Source organism: Megalobrama amblycephala, linkage group LG9, assembly GCF_018812025.1.
Source record: "Megalobrama amblycephala isolate DHTTF-2021 linkage group LG9, ASM1881202v1, whole genome shotgun sequence".
NCBI classification, from domain to species: Eukaryota; Metazoa; Chordata; class Actinopteri; order Cypriniformes; family Xenocyprididae; genus Megalobrama; species Megalobrama amblycephala.
Window position 1 is genome coordinate 20,236,571 of NC_063052.1, and position 22,682 is coordinate 20,259,252.

The 22,682-nt window shown below is 37.1% G+C and overlaps 1 protein-coding gene across 10 annotated transcripts in view; it reads left to right on the plus strand.

Moving 5' to 3' along the window:
* The window catches only part of ptprua (protein tyrosine phosphatase receptor type Ua), a 322,168-nt gene that overhangs the window by 297,403 nt on the left and 2,083 nt on the right, over nt 1-22,682 (plus strand). For 8 of the 10 annotated variants that reach the window (XM_048202034.1, XM_048202035.1, XM_048202038.1 and 5 more), the window contains 7 exons: nt 239-393; nt 4,020-4,155; nt 7,927-8,076; nt 14,294-14,608; nt 17,836-17,961; nt 21,460-21,617; nt 22,250-22,385. In XM_048202034.1, the coding sequence (XP_048057991.1) occupies nt 239-393; nt 4,020-4,155; nt 7,927-8,076; nt 14,294-14,608; nt 17,836-17,961; nt 21,460-21,617; nt 22,250-22,385 (1,176 nt within the window). Of the gene's footprint in view, nt 1-238; nt 394-4,019; nt 4,156-7,926; nt 8,077-14,293; nt 14,609-17,835; nt 17,962-18,697; nt 19,235-21,459; nt 21,618-22,249; nt 22,386-22,682 lie in introns of those variants that run through there. The other 2 variants (XM_048202043.1, XM_048202042.1) reach the window with 2 other exon arrangements.

A 22,682-nucleotide genomic window follows, 5' to 3' on the forward strand; every position in this document is an offset into this window, starting at 1 on the left:
TGGTTAAACAACATACAACTGTTATCACTTAGGGTGTACTCACTTTTGTTGCCAGCTATTTTGACAATAATGGCTGTGAAGTTACAGGACAGTAAATCTATATTGCTATACAAGCAGCACATTGACTACTATAAAATATATCCATGTTTCATTTCTATAGTATTGTCCTTTGAGATGATATACTAAAATGGTTGCTATATTTACATATATATATTATTGTTTATTTGTGCTTTATTAGCGGGGTTACCCAGCCAAGCATGAAGTTTGCCAATTCCACTTTACATCTTGGCCGGAGCATGGTGTCCCATATCATGCCACAGGACTGCTGGCCTTCCTTCGGCGGGTCAAAGCCTCCACACCGCCCGATGCTGGGCCAGTGGTTGTCCACTGCAGGTAATCAAGCATTACTTCATGTACTTACAGATTTTAGTTTCAATTTTCTTATTACTATGTTGCTACAATGTAATAGATGTATGTATTTATGTATTATGTTAAATAAGCATGTATTATGTTAAATAAGCAATTTTGTAATTTAAGCATTTTAATATAGGTAACTTAAGTGTGTGTTTGTGTGTGTGTGTGTGTGTGTGTGTGTGTGTGTGTGTGTGTGTGTGTGTGTGTGTGTGTGTGTGTGTGTGTGTGTGTGTGTGTGTGTGTGTGTGTGTGTGTGTGTGTGTGTGTGTGTGTGTGTGTGTGTGTGTTTAAAATGTTTACTTCGCTTAATAATAAAGTTTACAATAAATAACTACATATAGGCTAATCAATAACTGTTCAATAAATGTACACTAAACATTTTATTTGTGTAATTAACATGTTTAATAATCAACAGAGCATTCAACATTTAAAGTGCACATGGAGTGCCTTTGGAAAGATGCCAGATTATTCTATAATTCTAAAAACTTTTAAAGCTGCTTGGATTAAACCCACTTTATTTCCCTCATTCGCTTGAAATAAAATTATATTACATAATGTGTTTGTTATTTTTATTCGTCATGTAGGATAGGCTGTGATATCCTGGGCGTTAAACTATTCCTCCTCCTAGCTCTTCCAATGAAAAGAGGTGCAACACTCCAGATTTCCAAAAAAATAAAACTTTAATCCAGTTTATAAAGGCTAAAACAATATTGGGATGCTGTTTGAGAAGAGTGTTTATGTGTATGTGTGTGGTTTCCTACAAAGAAATATAGAAAATACAATAGGTTACATGCTAACACTGAATTAAATGACATAGGCTATAAATCATATTTCTTATCATTATACATTGAGTGACATAGTGAGGTAAACGAACACTGAAACTGCGATGATTAAAATGACGTCTAAAGATACACAATATGGTTTTAATAAGCAGTACGTTTAGTATCACACCGAAATATTGCGGTAATGAAACTGTGAGTATCTAGCAGCCAGAACGTAATGATAACAGATACACTTTCAAGCAAAATAATCATATTCATATTCATATAATCATATTAGAGCAGAGATTAAGTAGTGATCACAAGAAAACAACTTTTGTTATCTCAAGAACATGAGAAAATTAAGTCATGATCACGAGAAAACAACTTTTGTTTTCTTGAAATCACAATAAAATAAGTCATGATCACGAGAAAACAAGATAGGAAAAAAAAATAATAATAATCCATGGCCGTTTAGGGCTTCCGTAGTAACTTTATTCAATTTCTGTATTTTTCCTATCTCTTAGACAAGTAGGAAAGGCACAGGTAAATATGACATTTGTTATGGGTTTATGTGAGGATTGTTCTAAGTTCACTTAAATTAAAAGTTGTTATATTTTTGAAGCCTAATAAATGTAAAAAATTATATAGCTTTCAATTACACTGTAATGTTGAATGGCTATAATTTATATTTAAAAATGGGGGAAAAAATCTATTTCATCAAGACATCAGTAGCTGTAGGCTATTAGTATCAGTAACACTGTCCTTCATTTTTAAAAAGATGTCATTAAACAAGTATTTAAAATATACTGTCTTCATGATGTTTCTTTATGTTGTTTTAATTTGGAGATTAACTGTGAAATTATTACATTATAAAATATATTAAAAACATATAACAAATTAAGTGTTTTTAATTGCGATTAATCACGATTAATCACAGAAAATAATTGTGATTAATCGATGTTGTGTTTTTTTTTTTTTTTTTTTTAAATATGTCACAGTTTACTTTATTTTGCTATCCTCACTTACATAAATGAATTATAGTGTCCTGTCCCCACTAGTAAAAATATATAAAAAATGTCTGAATAATTTTTGGTTTGACTGTACATACTGTACTATATATATATATATATATATATATATATATATATATATATATATATATATATATATATATATAGTCCTCAGATCTTTATTTCTAGATCGATTTATTGTTTTATATTGTTTAAAAATAAAAATAATTGGTATACAGAATATACTATCCAATTAGCTGAAAGCAGTAGAATTAAATTAAACAGAGTTTATTTTTTACTGAACAATCCTAACCACTCCAACTGTTAAGCAGTCTCTTCTGAGTTTTAGCGCCTCCTCTTCACCTTTGAAAAAATGCATTTCTTATCATAAGGCAATGTCAGTTCTTTCAGATCTCAAATATGAAAACATGTTCTTTCTTTTGATGAAATGCAGATATTTAGTATTTTCCATGCATCTGCTGTCCATTATAAAGAGAAAAAATGCTTGCACCTGCAGTTCACCAGTCCAAGGACGTGTTTGTGTCCCCCAGTCTGACTTATTCATAAAAAAGACATTTATGTATCAGATAAAACTAAATTGGACAGAAAACCAATTCAGTGAATCATCCCTGAACATTGATGAAACGTTCATATAAGCATCACTTGTGAAATTTCTTCTCAAGTGACAGCGTTATCAGTCATGTTTTCAGTTAACTTGAGTCTCCAAATGGTTCACATTTATCCTGAAAATGTAACATATTTTGTGCAAATTAAATGTTGTAATGTATTCCTCAGTTTATCTCTCCACTATTATGTGCTTTAACACTATTGCTTTATCTTTTAATTAAACTTAAGCATTGCTTCATTTAAGATTTTCTGAGAGTTTTTTTTTTTTTTTTTTTTTTTTTTTTGCACACTTCATTAGTAGACCGTATGCCTCACTGCCATGAAGGCCAATCCAGCCCACATTCCATTTTCTTACTGCACAAAGCACCATGGTAATATCATGTTAGACATAACCTGGAGAGTAGTACCAATGAATTCTTTGAAATACAGTACTTTTTAAGTACCATGGTGTATAAATATGTTAATAATCATTCAGAACCAGTAATCTGTAAGTGATTCAGAACTTTTACCAGCCTACATAAATAAATAAATAAACAAACAAACTTCGCTTCAAGAATGAATAAAGTGTCGTGTGGATAAAAGATAAAAGGGAACAATGCATTCAAATGAAACTGTCTTGTTGTCGATTGGGGCATAACTTTAGTAAACGCTCCTATGGGTCGTATTTCAGGGAAGTGACAAATGACCTATACAGGCATATTGATTGGAGAACATGTTGTTATTTTGCTAATGTTAGAGGCTCCTGGTTGAAGGATGTCATTTCTGAATCATAACACACCTAATTGGCAAGAGAGTTGATATGTTTTACCCACCACAGCTGATTTTCACTCACATTTGTTAGGTTGCCAGTGTTAATTTCAATATCAAAGTATAATTGTTTTACCAACTGATAACATCACTGTATCATGGTACCACCACAGTTATAAAGGTGGAGAGTCAACACAAGTTCAAGCGTAAAGATTATTCAGGTTGGAAGCTGGGTTAATTAACTGTGGCAGTTGCAGGTTGTTTTAGTCTCCCCTTGACTGTCCTGCTTGAAAGAGCTGTGGTAGATTTTTACAACCCTGTAAGTAATCTGTAATCAGAAATTGACTGAACTCCATTTGTGAAGCACCTCTACTTAAAACTGTCCATTTGTGAGTGCATACACAGAGCTACAATAGTGCCATGACATTATTCCTTTAACCATTTTTTTGTCTGTCTACAGTATGGGCGCTGGCCGTACCGGCTGTTACATAGTTTTGGACGTGATGCTGGATATGGCGGAGTGTGAGGGTGTGGTGGACATCTATAACTGTGTGAAGACACTCTGTTCACGACGTATTAATATGATCCAGACTGAGGTAATAAAACTACTTATCAGAAACAGAAGAATATGGGTCACATTAATCAAGTAGTCATCCATCTAAACTAGGTTGGCTATTTTAGCTAGATTTTTTCACACTAGCACTCTTGGGGCCCTATTTTAACGATCTAAGTGCATGGTCTAAAGCGCACGGCGCAAGTGCACTTAGGGCGTCTCCGAATCCACTTTTGCTAGTTTAACGTTGGGAAAAATAGTCAGCGCGCCTGGCGCATGGTCTAGCTGGGTTGTCCCTATTCTTTAATGAGTAATGGGTGTGTTTTGGGCGTAACATGAAATAAACCAATCAGAGTCTCATCTCCCATTCCCTTTAAAAGCCAGTTGTGCTCGCACCATGGCAGATTCGCTATTTACAAGGCGGAATTTGCAAGCGGAAAAACTGAACGCATCAATAGTGAGGAAACGGATCTGCTCGTGCTCGAGATTAAAGCGCGCGAGCAGACCATCTATGGGATAAGCCGGATTCCACCAAAACATTTCTATCCTTATGCACACAATAATAATCTTTTACATTGTAATCCTTTTATTTTTAATATTTGTCAAGTTGCGTGTGTGCTCCCTGTGTGTATAATAAGCAAAGTGAATGCGCATTGTGCACCCATATATATATATATATATATATATATATATATATATATATATATATATATATATATATATATTGCACGGGGTGTATGATAGGGCCCCTTGGTGCTTACCTGAGTTCATTTGACATCAGAGTTCATGTGAATGTTGTGTATCTTTGAACAATACCCAAGTCGGCTTAAAATGTTGTAATGTATGTATTGTTGTGAACAAAATAGTCCTAAATCATGGAAGTAAACCACTGTTATTGACGTATGATTCTGTCAAATTGTACGTTTGGCAAGAAAATGTAAACCCGATGTATGCCTGCATTCTTTGGAACCTTTTCAAAACATGTTCATCCATTCTGTTAGAATGCAATGATTGGACGTCCTGCCTGCTTGATAACCTATGTATTTTCATACCTCCGCGCACCCTGTTCATGCAGACATCACACATTATCGACGTATTCAGTACTAGTCACAACGAATCACAAACAAACAAACCTTTTACAGCTCATCCTGATCCAAAACAATGTTGGATGCATTCATGGCATGTTGTAATTACCGTAATTATTAGATGACAACTGGCGTTTCTATGGCACTACTATCAATGCCAAAATGAATCTGTAGAGTCAAGTGGTACAAGTCCGAGCTCTCCGAAAATTCAGAGTTTACAAGTTGTAAATACGAGGTCTACAAGGATTTTTTTTACAATCAGAATCTCATAATTATGCTAATTCTGACATGGCCTGAACACACAAAACCACTATGAATTCCAACAATAACCAAAAATAAGTTGTTTACATTCATTATTATTGTAATGTTGCTCTTTGAGACATGAGGTAATTTGAAAGTATTGCATTCCACCCTCCATCAATGCCGTCTACGTAATGCTTTGCAGACTTTGTTTTGGAAGTGCCATGTGTTTTAAAGGAGACATGGCTCTGAAAGGAGGGTGGGATATTTTTCCCTTTTGTGCTTTCAAAGCTAGTTTGCTATTGGTAGCTTCTACGAAACTGTACACCCTAGCTTTAATGGCTAAACTTAATGAACTACTCAATTACTGATAAAATCAAGTCCCCCTTTTTTTTTTTTTCTCACTAAATATCCTGTTTTACTTGGACATACAGATTGCAGAAGAAAAATGAGCTGAGAATGGAAATTAGTGTTGCTTTTTATATCTATCATAAGTGCAGTAGTTGGTTGAATGCTACATTATATTAAATATTTCATGACAACTTCCAGTTTTCTATTTTGTCTTGCTTTTAACTTCTCTATATTCTTTACACAAACAAGTATAAAAAATGGCCTAGAACACAAGTTTCTCTGAGGTTTCCTGGTAAAAGAGATTTAGACATTAAAAATGCATTTTGTATAAAAATGTGTTACTTTTGAATAATTTATATTCTCATTTTATTATTTCCCCTCAAATTCATTCAGTTATGAAAGACAGAGAATGAGTTGGTGAACTGCATGTTAATAAGCTGATGGACGAAAGTAGCTGTGAATATATTTTCTATTCAAGTGAACCCTCAAGAGGCTGGACAACAAAGAAGAAACCATAATTTAATGTATAATCACTGTTCTCTTAATATAACAAGAACGCTTTTAAAGACAAAAGCAAGGCCATGAAACACGCCTTGCTGTCTAGACTGCTTTATAATGCATAAGAGATCTCTGCCCTCACTATTACACACTGCTGCTTATGATATATGAATTGACTACACCAAGTTGAAAGCCAGTCTAGTGTACTTCCTCAGCAGAGATCAAACAAAACTCATTCCTGACCTTTAACCCTCTGATAAAAGGACAGATTGAATGAGTAAAGCAGAATCAAAATTTAGCAGTCTAATTGAGGACACTTATGTCTCTATAATGTTTGTTTAATAAGGCAAGCATTACTGTTTCTGTTGTTCATATTTACGGTTACAGATTTTTCTAAATACCTTACTCAATTTAACTTTATTATGCAGTTTGACTTGAACAACACCTCAACACCTCCTACATTTTTGCAAAACTCCAAAAATGTACCTATACAAACAGTACAATTCATGGACATTTCCATCTGAAATTAACACTAATGACAAGAACGGCAACAACTTTTATTCCTTTTCACGCAAATTATTCATACATAGGCTGATTATCGATTAATAAAGACTTATTTTGCACTTTTACAATAGTGCATAATTTATAAACTAATACATTTTGATATTTGTATCACATAACCATCTCCATATGTACAGTATGGCTTTTCTGACATATTAAACTTGCTCGGTATTTAACACCTGGTAAATACTGGTAGAAGCAAGCTAAAAAGGCATGGTTGCTTTAGCACAAAGTGTTTTTATCTCATGTTTCTTTTGTCAACATTATCGGTTAGGTTTAATGTGGGTGGTAGATTATTTTTTAAAATATTTCAAGCATTAACCTTTTAGCACTGTACATTTCATTTCCAGACTATTGTGATACGTACAATAACCAACTTAATAAAATGTTGCCAGATTCACATTCATTTGTTTTGGATAAAATGAAACACACTTTTAATTCTACTCACTGGACATTTCACTTCAGAAATGTCACAAAACCTGCAAGAAGCAACGTAAAATGACGCAGAAATGATGCCATGGGCATGTTTTTCCAATGAGCCTTGGCTGCTTAGGTCAGTAAGCAACCACCCGAACACCCTAGAAACCACATAAACTCTAAATACTTTAACTACCCCATTGTAACACTCTGGCAACCATCTAGAAAACTCATTAAGCCATGGCAGATTGTTTGCATGGGCAAGCATCACTCAAATTTTCTTCAGAACATTTCTATAATAATTATTTCTAGTATCTCTATAGACAACTATTGTCTTATACCACAATCACTTTAGTCTTAAGTCATTCTACCGATGGCCATTTGTAGATGAGTGCAAAGTGTTGTATATCTTTACGTGGGACTATAGATTTGATTGACTTTGACTTTTCCCTCCTACACTGCTAAATTAAGCTAATATTTGTCCCCTCAATTAATCTCTCTGACATTTTGTCACATCGTTTTTAATTAAAGCCAGATAAAAGCAAATAATTGGACATTGCATCTTGCAAGTTTTGACATGACCTCATTTCTTTGAAGCAGTTTTCTGTCTTAGTCTGTCCTGAACTAACTCTTTCTGTGTCAATCTCTCTATCTGATTTTAGGAGCAGTATATATTCATTCATGATGCCATACTAGAGGCCTGTCTGTGTGGAGAGACCGCCATCCCTATTAGTGAGTTTGCGCTTACCTATAAGGACATGTTGAGTGTGGATTCTCAGACCAACACCTCTCAACTTCGAGAAGAGTTTCAGGTGAGTCATATTTAGGAGTGAATGAAGTGAGGACAAATGACTCAAAAAAGATTATCCTAACTTTCTGTGGTGGATTTGAAGTGGTTAATGGTTTGTCGCTAACCAGTATGTATTGCAATATCAAAATTTAAAAAGAAACATACATATACTGATTTTAGTGGACAGTTGGTTGCAATTGGCTTGGAGCTTAGCATGTTTTTAGTTGGTTAGGATTAGTTACGTTTTTATGGTGGTTAGCTTTTGTTTAAATACAAATCTTATCTTGAAAAAGACATGTTACATTATAACAGATCACTAGTTGTAAAATGTGTTATATTCAGCTGCTTACATGTTCAGATCTTACAACAGATAATTATATCTATAACAGTTGGTTTCACTGGTTATACGATTTATCATAGTTCACTGTAAAAAGTTGTAACCTTAATTTGTAAGAGTTTTTTCCTACTTGAGCTCATCTTTGAAAAGAGTTTCAGGTGAGTACATTTCAGGAGAGAACTGGACCCAGTTACACCACATTCTATTGTGCACACAACCTTTCTTTTAAAAAAAAGAATCAAAGGATGTGTCCTTTTTGTGACCCATGAGCTGAGAAAACCATTATTATGCCTATTGCCTATTCTTCTTCTTCTTCTTCTTCTTTTTTTTTTTTTTAGCAAGTTAATATCCAGCAATATTACTGCTGATTATAGTCTAATTACAGCCTGGCATAATGTTGTGGACTCTGCTAATGCACTGTGGATGGTACTTGTTCAAGTACATTGACTACATCTCATTGCTTAGACCCATGAAGAGATTTTAGGTTTATTCAGTGGTGTTAAATAAGATTTTTGACTTGTATATGTAGAGCAGTTGTTTTATTGTTAGCTAAAACTACAACTATTAAAATTTGTTTTAGTTAATTAAAATAAAGCTTAAATAAAATGTATATAAATATTACATTAAATATTAAGGCAAATTAAAAATGTTACCTTGGCAACAAAATGAAATAAGTTTAATTTAACGTACTAAAATTGCTAAAACTAAAATTAAAATTGAAGGGTTAGTTTGCCCAAAAATGAAAATTCATGTTGTTCCAAACCCGTATCTTTGGAACACAAAATAAGATATTTTTTGATGAAATCCGAGAGGTATCTGACTCTTCCATAGACAGCAATTTAACTTTCAAGGTCTAGAAAGGTGCTAAAGACATCGTTAAAACAGTACACATGACTGCAGTGGTTCAAACTTAATTTTATGAAGCAACGATAATACTTTTTGTGTACAAAAACAAAACAAAAATAACTTTATATAACAATATCATCTCTTCTGTCTTATACTCCTACGCTGTTTACATTCAGTGCTTCCAGGTTCTACGTCAGAACGCCGGCTCAGTATTGGCTGATGCTGTTCACCTGAGCAGCGCAATGCATACATGCAATGTTGATGCAGGAGCCAGCCAATAATGAGATGCGTCTCAAAAAATATCTTAATTTGTGTTCCAAAGATTGCGAGTTTGGAATGATATGAGGATGAGTAATTAATGACCGAATTTTCATTTTTGGGTGAACTAACCCTTTAACTCAAGCTAAATATAAATGTTATTTATTTTTATTTTTTTTTAAATCTAATAGAGAGAATTGCATCATAGTATCATATAGACTTCCCTTTTTTTACTTGATCGAGTAAAATCACCTAGCAACGATCCATAGCACCATATTGACCACCATGCCAATGCCTAGCAATGCGGAAAAAAACTGGAGAGCAATAGTAGCAAAGTTGGTAACATCTGGTAGCACGGTCAAGCACCACTCACATTCTCTTGACAAAATGTAGTTTGTTTGAATTGTATTAATTTTATAGTGTTTTCATTAAAATCACAATGGCTGTCATAGTGCATGTACTGCAGATTTATAGTCTGGCTATCACCAGACCAAGCTCAATTTAAAATTGAACATTGGTCTGGGGAGTTTAGTGATCGGTATTTACACCCACTCGAGCAATTTGTTTGCTAACTAAAGAAGTCATTCAGCATCGTCGAGAGTTTCAAAGGCGACTCTGATACTGTTCTGGTTCAGTGTAAATGAACGCGGAATATAGCCGCCCTAAACTACGTCATTGTCATGACAACAGTATTCCAGTCAGCTCAGGCGGCGCGAGATTCAAGAAGCAGGGAGACGAAACATATAGAGCAAATAATAAAAATATTGTCTACCATCAAGGGGCATTGAAGTAAAAGAGTCCTGTACTCACATCGTGAAGCAAACCACCAAAATAACAGCAGAGAATCATTGTGTGTCATTAATCGCTGTTTGTAATCTTCCTATGAAGAGACTGTCGGATCAAAGCTCTGCTACATTTCTCTCAGATAAGGTAAGTGCTTAACACAATCGGCGTCACTGTGATTGTGCATTGTTATTTTGGAGTGGCGGTCGTGCGAGAGACGGGTAGATCAGATAGAGTTTGAAAGCTGCTTGCCGTCGCTTCTCTATCGTCATCGTGTTATACCCGCCAATAGCGAGCAAGGTGGATAAGCCAGTCTGTGATTGGTTCCCACAAAAGTGTAACAGCGCAGCAGAAATGAATGCACGGGTTTCCAGACTGAGTTGCCGAGCGAAATCAAATCGCCGGCAGATCAGGCTGAGTTTACCCAGACTAGCAGATTTATGCAAATCATGTTGTTTTGTTTCATCCAGGTTAAGTGCTGCATACTAACTCACAGCTCAAACTTTGATGAAGTCAACCAGCTGTAGCATCTATTTTCGTTCATTTAGAGAGGGTTTAATGAGGTGTTCCCTCATCTTACAGTTCTGCATGTATGTTTTAACATTAAGCTATTAATGGCTTCATGCCTAACACTCTCAGAGTGTCTACCTGTCCTTGTCCTCCTAATCGCACAGCTATCCAATGTAATCTTAATAATCATAATTGTAATGTCCCATTTGTGCTGTCAGAACCAATCAGCATTGAAGTACTTTACCCATCAAGTGTAATAATCTGCATAATTCTCAGTTTGATTCATTCACCTCAAGGCTCATAGCATAAGTATTCATATGTGACCAGTCTACATTTATTTTCAGCCATTAAGCTTTGTAGCCATCCTTTGCCCAAGGCATTTTTTTTTCTTTTTTTCTCTGCATCAATCTACTGTTGAGGTCATAATTTAAAATGCACCTTGCAGAATCTGCAAAATGTTAAATAATTAATAATTAATTAAATGAATAAAGCTGCTGTCCATAACTTTTTTAGTTAAAAATCATCCAAAATAAATTTTTGAGCAAGTATATAACCTGCCAGTGTTCAAAACTATCTCCTTACCTTAGCCCTATTCACAACAGTAAGCTTGTAATAATGTTTTCTAATTCGAGTGGTACTGGTAGGTTTCCATGAGAAATTCAAGCATGCCGCCATTCATCTTTGTGTCATCTTTGAGTCCCAACTAGTAGGCTATATCATGTGAGGATGCTGCAGGTGGCAGATCATATTTAGCCTTTTCTCACAGCAGCTGGAATAGTTAATCTTATCATTTTGATGGTGGATTGGTATGACAAATGGACAATTAGAGATTAGACTGTACAGAAATTGGAATCTACATGTAATGCTAATACACACTAAATACACACAGTCACGCAATGCTGATGTTGTTAACATTAACAATTTGAGAACAAAGTATAACAATAATAATAATTTGCATGGTATGATGTTATATGAGCTAAGCTATCATTAGATATAATCACCATTGGGTGCCCTGAATAGGCAATTTCACATAACACATTTTTTCAAGCCGTTCTCTTCCCGCATATCGAGTCCCACTGGTCATTATTATTCTTCGATCATGGAACTTAAAGAGAACGGCTATGAGATGATGCTCAGGGTTGAAGAGACGCTTGCTGCTTATCTCTCCTCTGATGCTGCATCATCCCTAAAAACCCCGACATTACCCATCAAGCCAGTTCGTACAAGATCTTCGATGGTGGGTAAGGCATATATGGCAGCAGGGCAGGTGGGCACTTGCCTACACACTATGGCAGTGCTTCAAGCATATCAGGCCAACCTGCTTCAGGACCTCAGTGAGGGCCAAGTTATTAAACACCTGCACCGGGCTACCAATCTTTCTCTCCGTGCCACCAAAGAGATGGCCTGTGCTATCGGCCGCTTAATGGCAGCCATGGTGGCAATGGAGAGGCACCTTTGGTTGAACCTCTCAGGCATCAAGGAGCGGGATAAGGCTGTCTTCCTTGATGCCCCACTCTCGCCTTCTGGTCTCTTCGGCAGCGCTGTCAACACGGTTTTCAAGAGATTTCAGGAGGCGAAAAAACAGTGCCGTTTCAGAGGTTTATGTCTCATCACCAGGGAGTAGCCCCAGCCATCTGTGCCCAGCTCCTCATATTGACAAAAGCAAAAGAGAGCGTTGCAGCTCGAGCTCCACCCCAACGCAAGAGAAGAAGGATCTAAGGAACATTCTTCTCTCGAAGAAGGCTTCGGGAAAGAGGCCCTGACAACCAGCTTGGGCCTCTGAGGGTGCCCCCTCCCATGAGAGGGCACAGCACTCCCGCTCCTCCATGGAGCCCTCAGGCAATCGATTCGTTAACCCCACCACCATCGGCGCTTTGGGGCACATCGGTTTCCATCAAACTTCAACCACATTGTCTACCTGAAAACGTTGTGGTCATGGGGGGTTCGCCCCTCCTAAGGAGGCTTGTAGAAATATTGTTTTGGTTAAATCTTGCCTTGAATTCGCTTCAGGATACAAAAATAATTCCATAGAATCGTCCCATGGTCAGCCCGAGAGGCTGATTCCTCTAGTAGATTTCCTCGAAACCTGGCAAAATCTACCCAATGTATCTCAACTTCAGTTTGGGTCCTGCCCACCAAAGTTCAATGAGGGTTTTACCCACTGTTGTGGGCCTCGAGCAGGCTCAGGTTATGGAACAAGAGGTTCAAGCTCTTCTGGCAAAGGAGTCCATAGATCGAATTCCTCCCCCAGAGAGAAACACTAGGTTCTACAGCCAGTATTTTATAGTGCTGTAGAAGGATGGCGGCCTGCTTCCCATTATCGATCTTTGACAATTGAACCATTTTCTGAGGAGATGGAGGTTCAAAATTTTGACAATTCCTCTCGTGAGCAAAATCAAGTCCTAAGGCTGGTTTGTCACGATAGATCTGAAGGAGGCATATTTCCATATATCCATACTTCCACAGCACAGGAAGTTCCTGAAGTTTACTTTCGGGGGCAAAACCTAATAGTAATAATAATAATAATAATAATAAGTTTTATTTATATAGCGCCTTTCCAGTGCTCAAGGATACTTTACATTACAGTTGAACTTGAAAATAATAACACTAAAGCAATAAACAGAAAAGACAATGGCAAAGTGAACAAAATTGAATACAGCACAATGAAAAACAGGACACAAAATGCAAAAGAAAACATACAAAAAAACAACATAGATGTAGGAAATAACTTAGAACTGATAACATTCAGAGAACAGATGGGTTTTGAGTAGTGATTTAAATTCAGAGATATTATTGACACAGCGGAATGATTGAGGGAGAGAATGCCATAATATTGGTACAGCAACACTGAATGATCTAACCCCCAATGAAATGAGGCGATACCGAGGGATCAGAATCGAAGGAATGTAATGAGGAAGTTGGAGTGTAAGGAAGGGGTAGTTCACAGAGGAGCCAAGTTGTGCCAGGTTGTGCTCCCCTCGCACACTCACGAAATGCATGGATGTAGCTCTGGCCCCTCTAAGACTTCAGGGCATCAAAATTCTCAGTTATATACAGACGACTAGTTGATAGTAGCTCATTCTCAGGAGATGGCGGCACGGCATCAAGATGTGCTCAATCACATAAAGTGCTTGGGGCTGAGACTCAGTGTGATAAAGAGTATGCTCACTCTGGTTTAAAGGGGGAAAAAAAAGATTTTTGGGAGTATGTATGTATCTATCTATCTAAATCTGCTATGCTTTTTCAATGTTTAGTGCCTGAATGATTCTAGATGTCATGAAAATGTAATTCTTTGTTTTTTAATGTATTTCTTTTCACAGCATTTTGCACTTTTTCCATTTTTGCTTTGTTGGTCATTTTTTGCCTCTAGCTATTGCCTGCATAGTTTTATTTCCTCTTTCTCTCATTGTCTCACCTAGTTATATCATTACATATCCTTTAAGTGCATTCAGACACCCCTTGATCCCTTGTCTTTTCTCTTTGTCTGCCTTTTTTTTCTTTTCAGACTCTAAACTCTGTCACCCCTCACCTGGATGTGGAGGAGTGCAGTGTCTCTCTGCTGCCCCGGAACCGCGAAAAGAACCGGAGCATGGACGTGTTGCCACCCGACCGTGCCCTCGCGTTTCTCGTCTCCACTGAGGGTGAAGGCAACAACTACATAAACGCAGCACTGATGGACAGCTTCCTGCAGCCTGCTGCATTTGTGGTCACCCCTCACCCCCTGCCCACCACCACCGCAGACTTCTGGAGGCTTGTATTTGACTACGGCTGTACCTCCATCGTCATGCTCAACCAACTCAACCAGTCCAACTCTGCCTGGGTAAGAGAGCCAGATTAACAGATCAACAACCCACAATGTGCATTGATGCTGTTCAAATTACACAATAGGATTCATTCCTGGAATTATTCTGGTCAGCTTGTAGTCTATACTGAACTTTCTTGTCCATTACATTTTTTCATAATCGTTAGGACTATTTTCAGTTAGTTACTAGTTACAGTGGCATGCACTTTTGGCCCTTTGATCGTGAAAGTGCCCTTTGCGGTCACCCCCGCATTCCCATTTCTCCCCCCGGAATGCGATATCTACCGCAGGAGAACAACCCCTGGCCCCCCCAAACAACCCCCACCCCAGAACGCGATTTCGTCCGAGGGAGAAACCCGCAATTTGTAATGTTTTCATTATTATCCAAAAAACATTTGTGCCACATGTGTGGAGAGAAAAATCAGGTTTGGGCCACAGACAACTGTGGTGTGAATATAACCTTTACATATTGTAAGCCCCCCTGTGACATTTTGTTTTGAAGTCTTTGAGGGTGTGGAAGCTATTTTTTTGGTAGGTCAGCCCACCCCCCTAGACCCCATAATTCTCACTCTGGGTGAACAGCATACACACAATGTGCACTTCATTTGAGACTCCCCACATTGATAATGTGTTTGTCTTGTCTAAATTGCCAATGGAAAGGACAAACTCACCAAGACACCAACCTACTCGTGATTTTCACTCTTCTCCCCCTGCAGGGAACCACTGTGACCCGTTCTCCATGATAAAGCATATCTGGTGCACATTATTTGACTGAATATAAAATTAGAGCTTGTCATCTTTAAGACTCACCTGACAATACATCTGTATTCGTGCTTTTGTGTGAGGTGACCTGCATAAGACAGTTTTATAGTTATTTCTGTTTCCTGTCTAACATCTGATGTGTGAGACTGTTTTTCCAGGCATTATCTCACTCGGTTAGTCCTCTAACTTTCTAGAAATATCTCTCTGTTCTCTTTCTGCTGCATTCACCCTTTTCTAATCTGTCTGAATGTGTTTGTATGAATATTTATCATCTTCCACACCATGTCACTCTGTTAATACGCATCTCTGTGACAAGGATTTATCAATTTCTATCTCATCTATATCAACCTCTCTCTATCTCACATTGGAAATACAAGCTGAAGCTGTTTCACGCCTGCTCGTTTCAAATAAAACCACTGGATTAGATCTGTCTGCAACAGGCGTGAGTGAAAATTAATTGACACATTGAGCAAATGGTAATCTGGTGGGAGATTGGACTAGAAAATGCAGCGATATGGAGAAATGAGCAAGGATTATTTATCTTGGTCGGCCACAATTGGATTTTCAGTGCTGATTAGCCTATCTCTGGTGTTTCCTTGACTCTATTATCCTTTCACTGTCTATCTTCACCCTTCGCTTAATCGCAAAATGCCCATTTTCTGTCCGCTATCTTTTTTCCTTTTTTTTTTTAAATACAATTCATACAGATATTGACTTGAATATGTATCTTATATGATTATGTGGGGTAAAAAACAAACAAACAAACAAAAAAACATGGTGGTAAATAAAAGTTTTGTTTTAAAATTTGATTATGCTAATAGGTAACACCTTACAATATGGTTCCATTTTGTTAATATTAGTTAACATGAACTAACAATGAACAATACTTCTAAAGCATTTATTAATCTTATTTACTAATACATTATTAAAATCAAAAGCTGTATATGTTAATGTTATTTCATGGACCTGAGCTAACACGAGCAAACAATGATCATTTGTATTTAACTAATGTTAACAAAGATTATTGAATACTGTAACAAATGTATTGCTCATTGTTAATTAATGCTAGTTAATGCATTAATCAACATTATTGTGACCTTATTGTAAAGTGTTACCGGATAAGATTCGAAAAACTAAAACGCAGGCTGTACTTTTGTTTATCATCTGACAAGAAAACCATAAAACCTTTGGATAGAACTATCCACCACTATCCACAACTTTAATTTGGCTTTCTTACTTTAGAGACATTGCCTTGCTGGAGGGCACTACTGGTAAGCTCAATGGTGCAAAGGACTGGACTCCTCAGAGCTGAGCAGAAATCACAAAGATGTTGGATATATTAAAACCCAGATATCCTAAATATGTTTATTTGACCTACCCAATTGCATGGCATTTGTTTGTATATAGTTCATTGTAATTTTGATTTATGTTCCTTATATGTCTGACTTATTAATTAAAAATGTATATTATATTATTTATTTTTTTTGACGTCAAGATTAGATCACATTGTCAGATATCAAATGGCATAATAAAAAAAAAAACATGATTCTATTTATAATTTATAAATTCATAATATTTTAATATTTTTAAAAAAATGCACATACATTTTCAATTATGCAATGTTATAACTTGCAAGCTCATATCTGCAGAGAGAGACAGGCGCATTTCAGACAGCGCTCGAACACTGAATTGATTCCTCTTTCACGTTTACTTTTGCTTGAACAGACACATACACACAAAATGATGTCAAAATACCTGTCTCGGCAAGTATTCTCTCAGTTATGTCGTTGGCGAACAGTTGAGAAAGAAACCGGATGCGTGTTAGTATATTCAGTCCGTGCATGCATTCTGTCTTAAAGTGACAGCAGCCTAATATTTTTGCTATTGTTTGTCATTAATGTTAATAAAATAAAATAAAATAAAACATCATCCTCATCTACCATGTTCGAGAGAAAAGAAGATAGTGTGGAGAGCAAAGTGTGAGTACCAAGCAACATCTCCAGGTGCTCCCTTGAGAACCAGACCAAAAAAGTTATGTGTGCCCCTGGTTATGTAATTTTGGTGTATTGCTCATGTACTGTTTAATTGTATTTTACTGTTTTGAATATGCCTTTTATTGTTGTTGTTGTTACTGTACTTTTTTTCTCTTTTTTTAAGTTCTTTCATTTTTAGTTGGGCTAACTTGGTTACATTTACATCTGTCTGGGTGTTGATTAATGTGCACTGTCCCTAGATAGATAGATAGATAGATAGATAGATAGATAGATAGATAGATAGATAGATAGATAGATAGATAGATAGATAGATAGATAGATAGATAGATAGATAGATAGATAGATAGATTTTATTTCTTTATTTTTACATTATTTGTCACTGTTGGTCACTGCCTCTGCACTAAATAAAACTTGTCCTTTGTACAGGGATTAAATTCAATTTCATTGTACAGCAATTTACATGTGTAATTATTTCTCTCTCTCTCTCAGCCTTGTCTACAGTACTGGCCTGAAACAGGGATGCAGCAGTATGGACCCATGACAGTGGAGCTGCTCTCCAGATCCACTGATGACAATGTTGTTACTCGTCTATTCAGGGTGAACAACATCACACGGGTGAGTCTATAGTGCCATATACATCATCTTCAAATACATCTTATCTCCTGTGTGTCAGTGTTAGTGCTGACATTTATTAGATTACCTCATTAAAATCAGACCTCATTAGACGAATCACCTGTCTTATAATGTCTATCTCTTTTTAAAAGACTGGAGATTGTCTGAGTTCAGGGCCACTCCAGAAAGGTTAATTAACTGAGAGGCTAATGGCTAAATGATCTTTTCAAAGACTTGTAGAAAATGAATTCAATACCGATGAAATTAAAGCAACGGTATAAAAGTGTGGTCAGTCTCCATTTCACAAAATAGCACTGGCACTCACTACATTGCTATAATTAGACCTGTTAATTTCTGGTTGGATGTGTGTGTGTGAGAGAGAGATAAAGTTATGCATATTGTGTCTTTCTCAGTGTGGTCTGTGCTTCTGATATTGACTTGTCTGAATAAAAAGGCACTTTCTCACACCTCTAGCTGACCTTAGTCCTCCCTGATGGCATCATTGTCAACATCCTGTCTCTTTGAAATCTTGTCCCAAGTGTTGCACCTCTCATTGTTCGCCCCCTTTAGCACTCCTGTCAGCCAGGCTGTCAACCTTAAGCCACATTCCCATTCGTGCCTCTGTCAGTTTGGCTAGCCCCTGTCAGTCCCTATTTCCCTTCTGTCTCATTGAGACTCTGCAAGCTGGGAAAACACTCCATGTCATTGTCAGAAATTGTCCCATACTGCCTCTTCACAGGACCCCAGAGAGAACCACCCATGTTGGAATGATGATTCTTACTTCTTCAAAAAGGTACAAGGCTGATGCGTAGAGTGCTATTGATAGATCATGTTGCTAAACGGCGTCCTCCCCAGACAAAGACAAGCCACGTGACAGATTTGTTACTGAGCAATTTAGTTAATTAATGCTCAAAGGATCCAGTTAATGACTTACAATGAGTGTTTGACTTAAAGTAGATGTTCGGATAATAGGATAGGATGAATAGGATACAAAATAGAATGACATTTTTCAGGCGTCAGTGAAAGGAGGTGCTTAACCTTGATAACGTTGTTTATGTCAGGAGGTCAAACGAAATATTATATGAGTTGTTTTATTTTACATTTATTTTGTATAAGGTTTGCCATTCCATTTCTCAAACCCTGTTATCAGAATGTAGGACATTATTATTATTATAATAATAATATTATTATTATTAGGGCCCGAGCACCGATGGTGTGAGGACCCTATTGATTTTGCTCAGTCAATTCTTCTTTTTCTCTAAAATGAATCACATTTTTGAGGGCCTAAACATGCTCGAAAATTCAGAAGTTGTGAAACATCAGAAGTTGTGAAAATTTACATCTTATATGGGTTTCAGAATTAAGTGTGGCAAAATGGCTCGATAGCACCACCTACAACATTTCAATTAAGCGCCCTTCGCGCTACGTTTCACGTAAAAGTATGAAATTCAGTAGACACATGTAACAGCCCAATACCTACAAAAAAGTCCCAGATTGCAAAATCTGAAAACCCAACAGGAAGTAAGATTTTTTTATTTTTTATTTTCTGCAAAATTTTTGCAGTTTTTGCCATTTCCAGACGTTGTACTTTAACTAACTCCTCCTAGAGCTTTACAATGTCCTCCTGCTGGCAACAGGAAATGTCACTGTGATTAACTCCTCGTTTTAACCAGAACAACATCATATTTGTCAGTTTAATCTTAAGGCCTTAGCGATGATAAATTTCAAAGATCCTGAGTTTCCGTTGAACGGCGTGTCCGGGGAAGCTGTTGTAACTCAGTGTCCAATCTGCCCCAAACTTCACATGTGTGATAAGAGTCCTGGCCTGACGACATCTACATGCCAATATTCAATTAGTCATAGTGCCACCTGCTGGCAACAGGAAATTGCATGCTTTACACTGTAAATCACTCCCTGAAACACATTTAAATATGCCACAAAGTACCAAACATGCTAGAAACACATTAAATCATACAACACTTGGCTAAGTGCTGATGTATGCGATTAACGCCATGAAACAGGAAGTTGTTGCAACTCAGGCATACAATGTGCAATCTGCCCCAAACTCCACATAATAGTCCTGACCTGAAGACATCAACATGGCAACATTCAGTTATATAAGCGCCATCTGCTGGCAGCAGGAACTGTGGTACATCAAAATGACTTTGCCATATTTCTCCTCTATAGCCTTGTCCAAATGCCCACACTTGCGGTCTTTGCACTTGACCACTTGTCTACTTGCATGACGTATTTCCTGTATTTGGCTCAAGTGTTCAAGTGGGCATGGAGACTGCAAGTGTGTGTATAACTTTTGATTCCCTGATGGGACACACTTACAGTCTTGCAAAAAATGCAAGCGTTTACAGCTTTTTTTTTAATTATTATTTTCAGTACTTTGCATTTTAAAATAGAGTTCTAAATGTATGTTCAGTGGTCACTAACTAACAAAAGACACTATTTTAAAATTGTGGTGCTTCTTTAAGTGATAAACAGCAGTTGCAAATGTTGTACAAAATACACATAGCCTACCCATTTTTGCATCAATAAAATGCGCAACACTTTATATTTTACTACCAAATTATATGTAATATCTAATTAATTTAACTTACAGTCATATGTTTTCCCTGACATCTCGCGATTTCGGGGCATGTGAGTTCCCGAACATAATGCATGATGGGATATGCTTAGCCTTGAATACCACTCAGAAGAGGTATTCAAGATAGTGTGGGTTTAGTGTGCATTAAGGGTACTGCACTTGGGCATTTTTAAGACATAGGACAGTCTTGCGCACTTACTTCCTGTCACGTGCATGAGCTCTCAAGTGGCCAAGACCGCAAGTGTGGGTATTTGGACAAGGCATATTTATCCGCTTAAATGAATATCGCCCACTGTTCACAGTTTTCCTAAGGCCACCGGGTGGCGGTGAGCCCGGGTGCGAGGGCCCTTTCATCGCTGCTTATTATTATTATTATTATTATTATTATTATTATTAGCAATATCATTTGCAATAAATATTTAAAAAAAAAAAAAAAAAAAAAAAGGATATCAGATTGTGTAACAGGGTTGCATGTTTAAAGTATGACTCAATAGGTACTAGGTTTGGCATACTTATTTATTTGTAGTTAATGATCATTTTTATTTGCCATAAATTACAGAACTTTTTATATTGCAAATTAATAAGTTAATAATTAAAAATACTTAATTATATTCATATGCTTTCAAAGTATAGTGTTTCCCCAAAGTTTCTCGGGGAACACAAACGTTTTGTGAGCGCAAAATGCCGAATTTCTAGGGGAAATGCAAAAGTTTTAAGATAGAATGCAAAAGCAAGTTTATATCACCATGTCCCTTTAGGGGCTCCATATATGCTACTTCAGAGATTCAAACCCTCTTGACTTGAACAGACCAAAATCACCATTTTAATTTCATTTTTCATGCTATGCATTTTTAAAATAATTTTCTCTTTCTTCTTGTCTTGGTCTCTCTGTCTTTATCGTTCAGTTGCAGGAAGGTCATCTGGTAGTGCGACATTTCCAGTTTCTGCGCTGGTCGGCTTATCGTGAAATCCCAGACTCTAAGAAGGCCTTTCTCAACCTGCTGGCACAAGTGCAGAAGTGGCAGAGGGAATGTGGTGATGGTCGCACTATTGTGCACTGCTTGTAAGTTTCATACGGCTCTGCTTCCAAATGCTAATTGGAGAGCAATTACACTTCATTGTGTTGATTATACAATCCAGGTCTCTTTTGCTCTTGTGCTCCTGCAATTTCTGTGGCCACCCAACAGTGAAAATCTGCATAAACCGCTTACACACCAGCTGCTTTTTCATGTCTTCATTTTTTCTCAGTATTTGACTTCTTGGTGCTCTGGCCTCAGGATACATACCTGCCACTTGCATGTGTCTGTAGTGTAATACGTCTATCCTCTATTAATGATAGCGTCGTACAAACGCACCATATCGGGCTTCAAAGCATCTGTGCTGGGGTGCCCTTTTTCTATCAGTAGCCCTAGGGAAATGATCTTAGCTCAGTCGGATGTGACATTTTTATTGCATGACTCTTTCCCCAGAGCACTCTCATACATTCCATTCCTTCATGTTTAAAAGTATTGCAGATATCTGGCAGCCTGTGGTGGCACAAATATGGCTTATTCACCGCTATCCCCTCCAGTCATCTCTAGTACAATAATCCACATAAGCTTTGAAAGTGTGCTGCACAGATTCCTCTCTTTCATGTGTTACAAGCCGCATCTTTTCTTGAAGATGCAAATGAAACAACATATTAATGTCTTTAAGGAATGGTGGGGGACGTAGTGGCACATTCTGCGCTTGCACCATGATAATGGAGATGGTGCATCATCACAACATGGTCGATGTGTTCTACGCCGTCAAGACTCTCCGGAACTCCAAGCCCAACATGGTGGAGTCTATGGTTAGTGTGCTAATTATGTGAAGAACTAATTAGTGATGTTTAGATAAGGAAAGTTCAATCTTGCTAATTCCCATACTTAGAACAAACCCCTAACCAATATGTATCACACTTTGACATGCAAATAATTCTTTTTCTGTGCAGGTATGATACCTCAAATTGCTCTTGAGAAAGAGATGCTTTTACTTTACTCTGCAATAGATGATAAAATAATCCTATTGACTTGGATTGAAGGAGGGATACAACTGTATAAATCGGCATATAACCATAGGCACAGTGATGCGATTCAAGACATCAGAT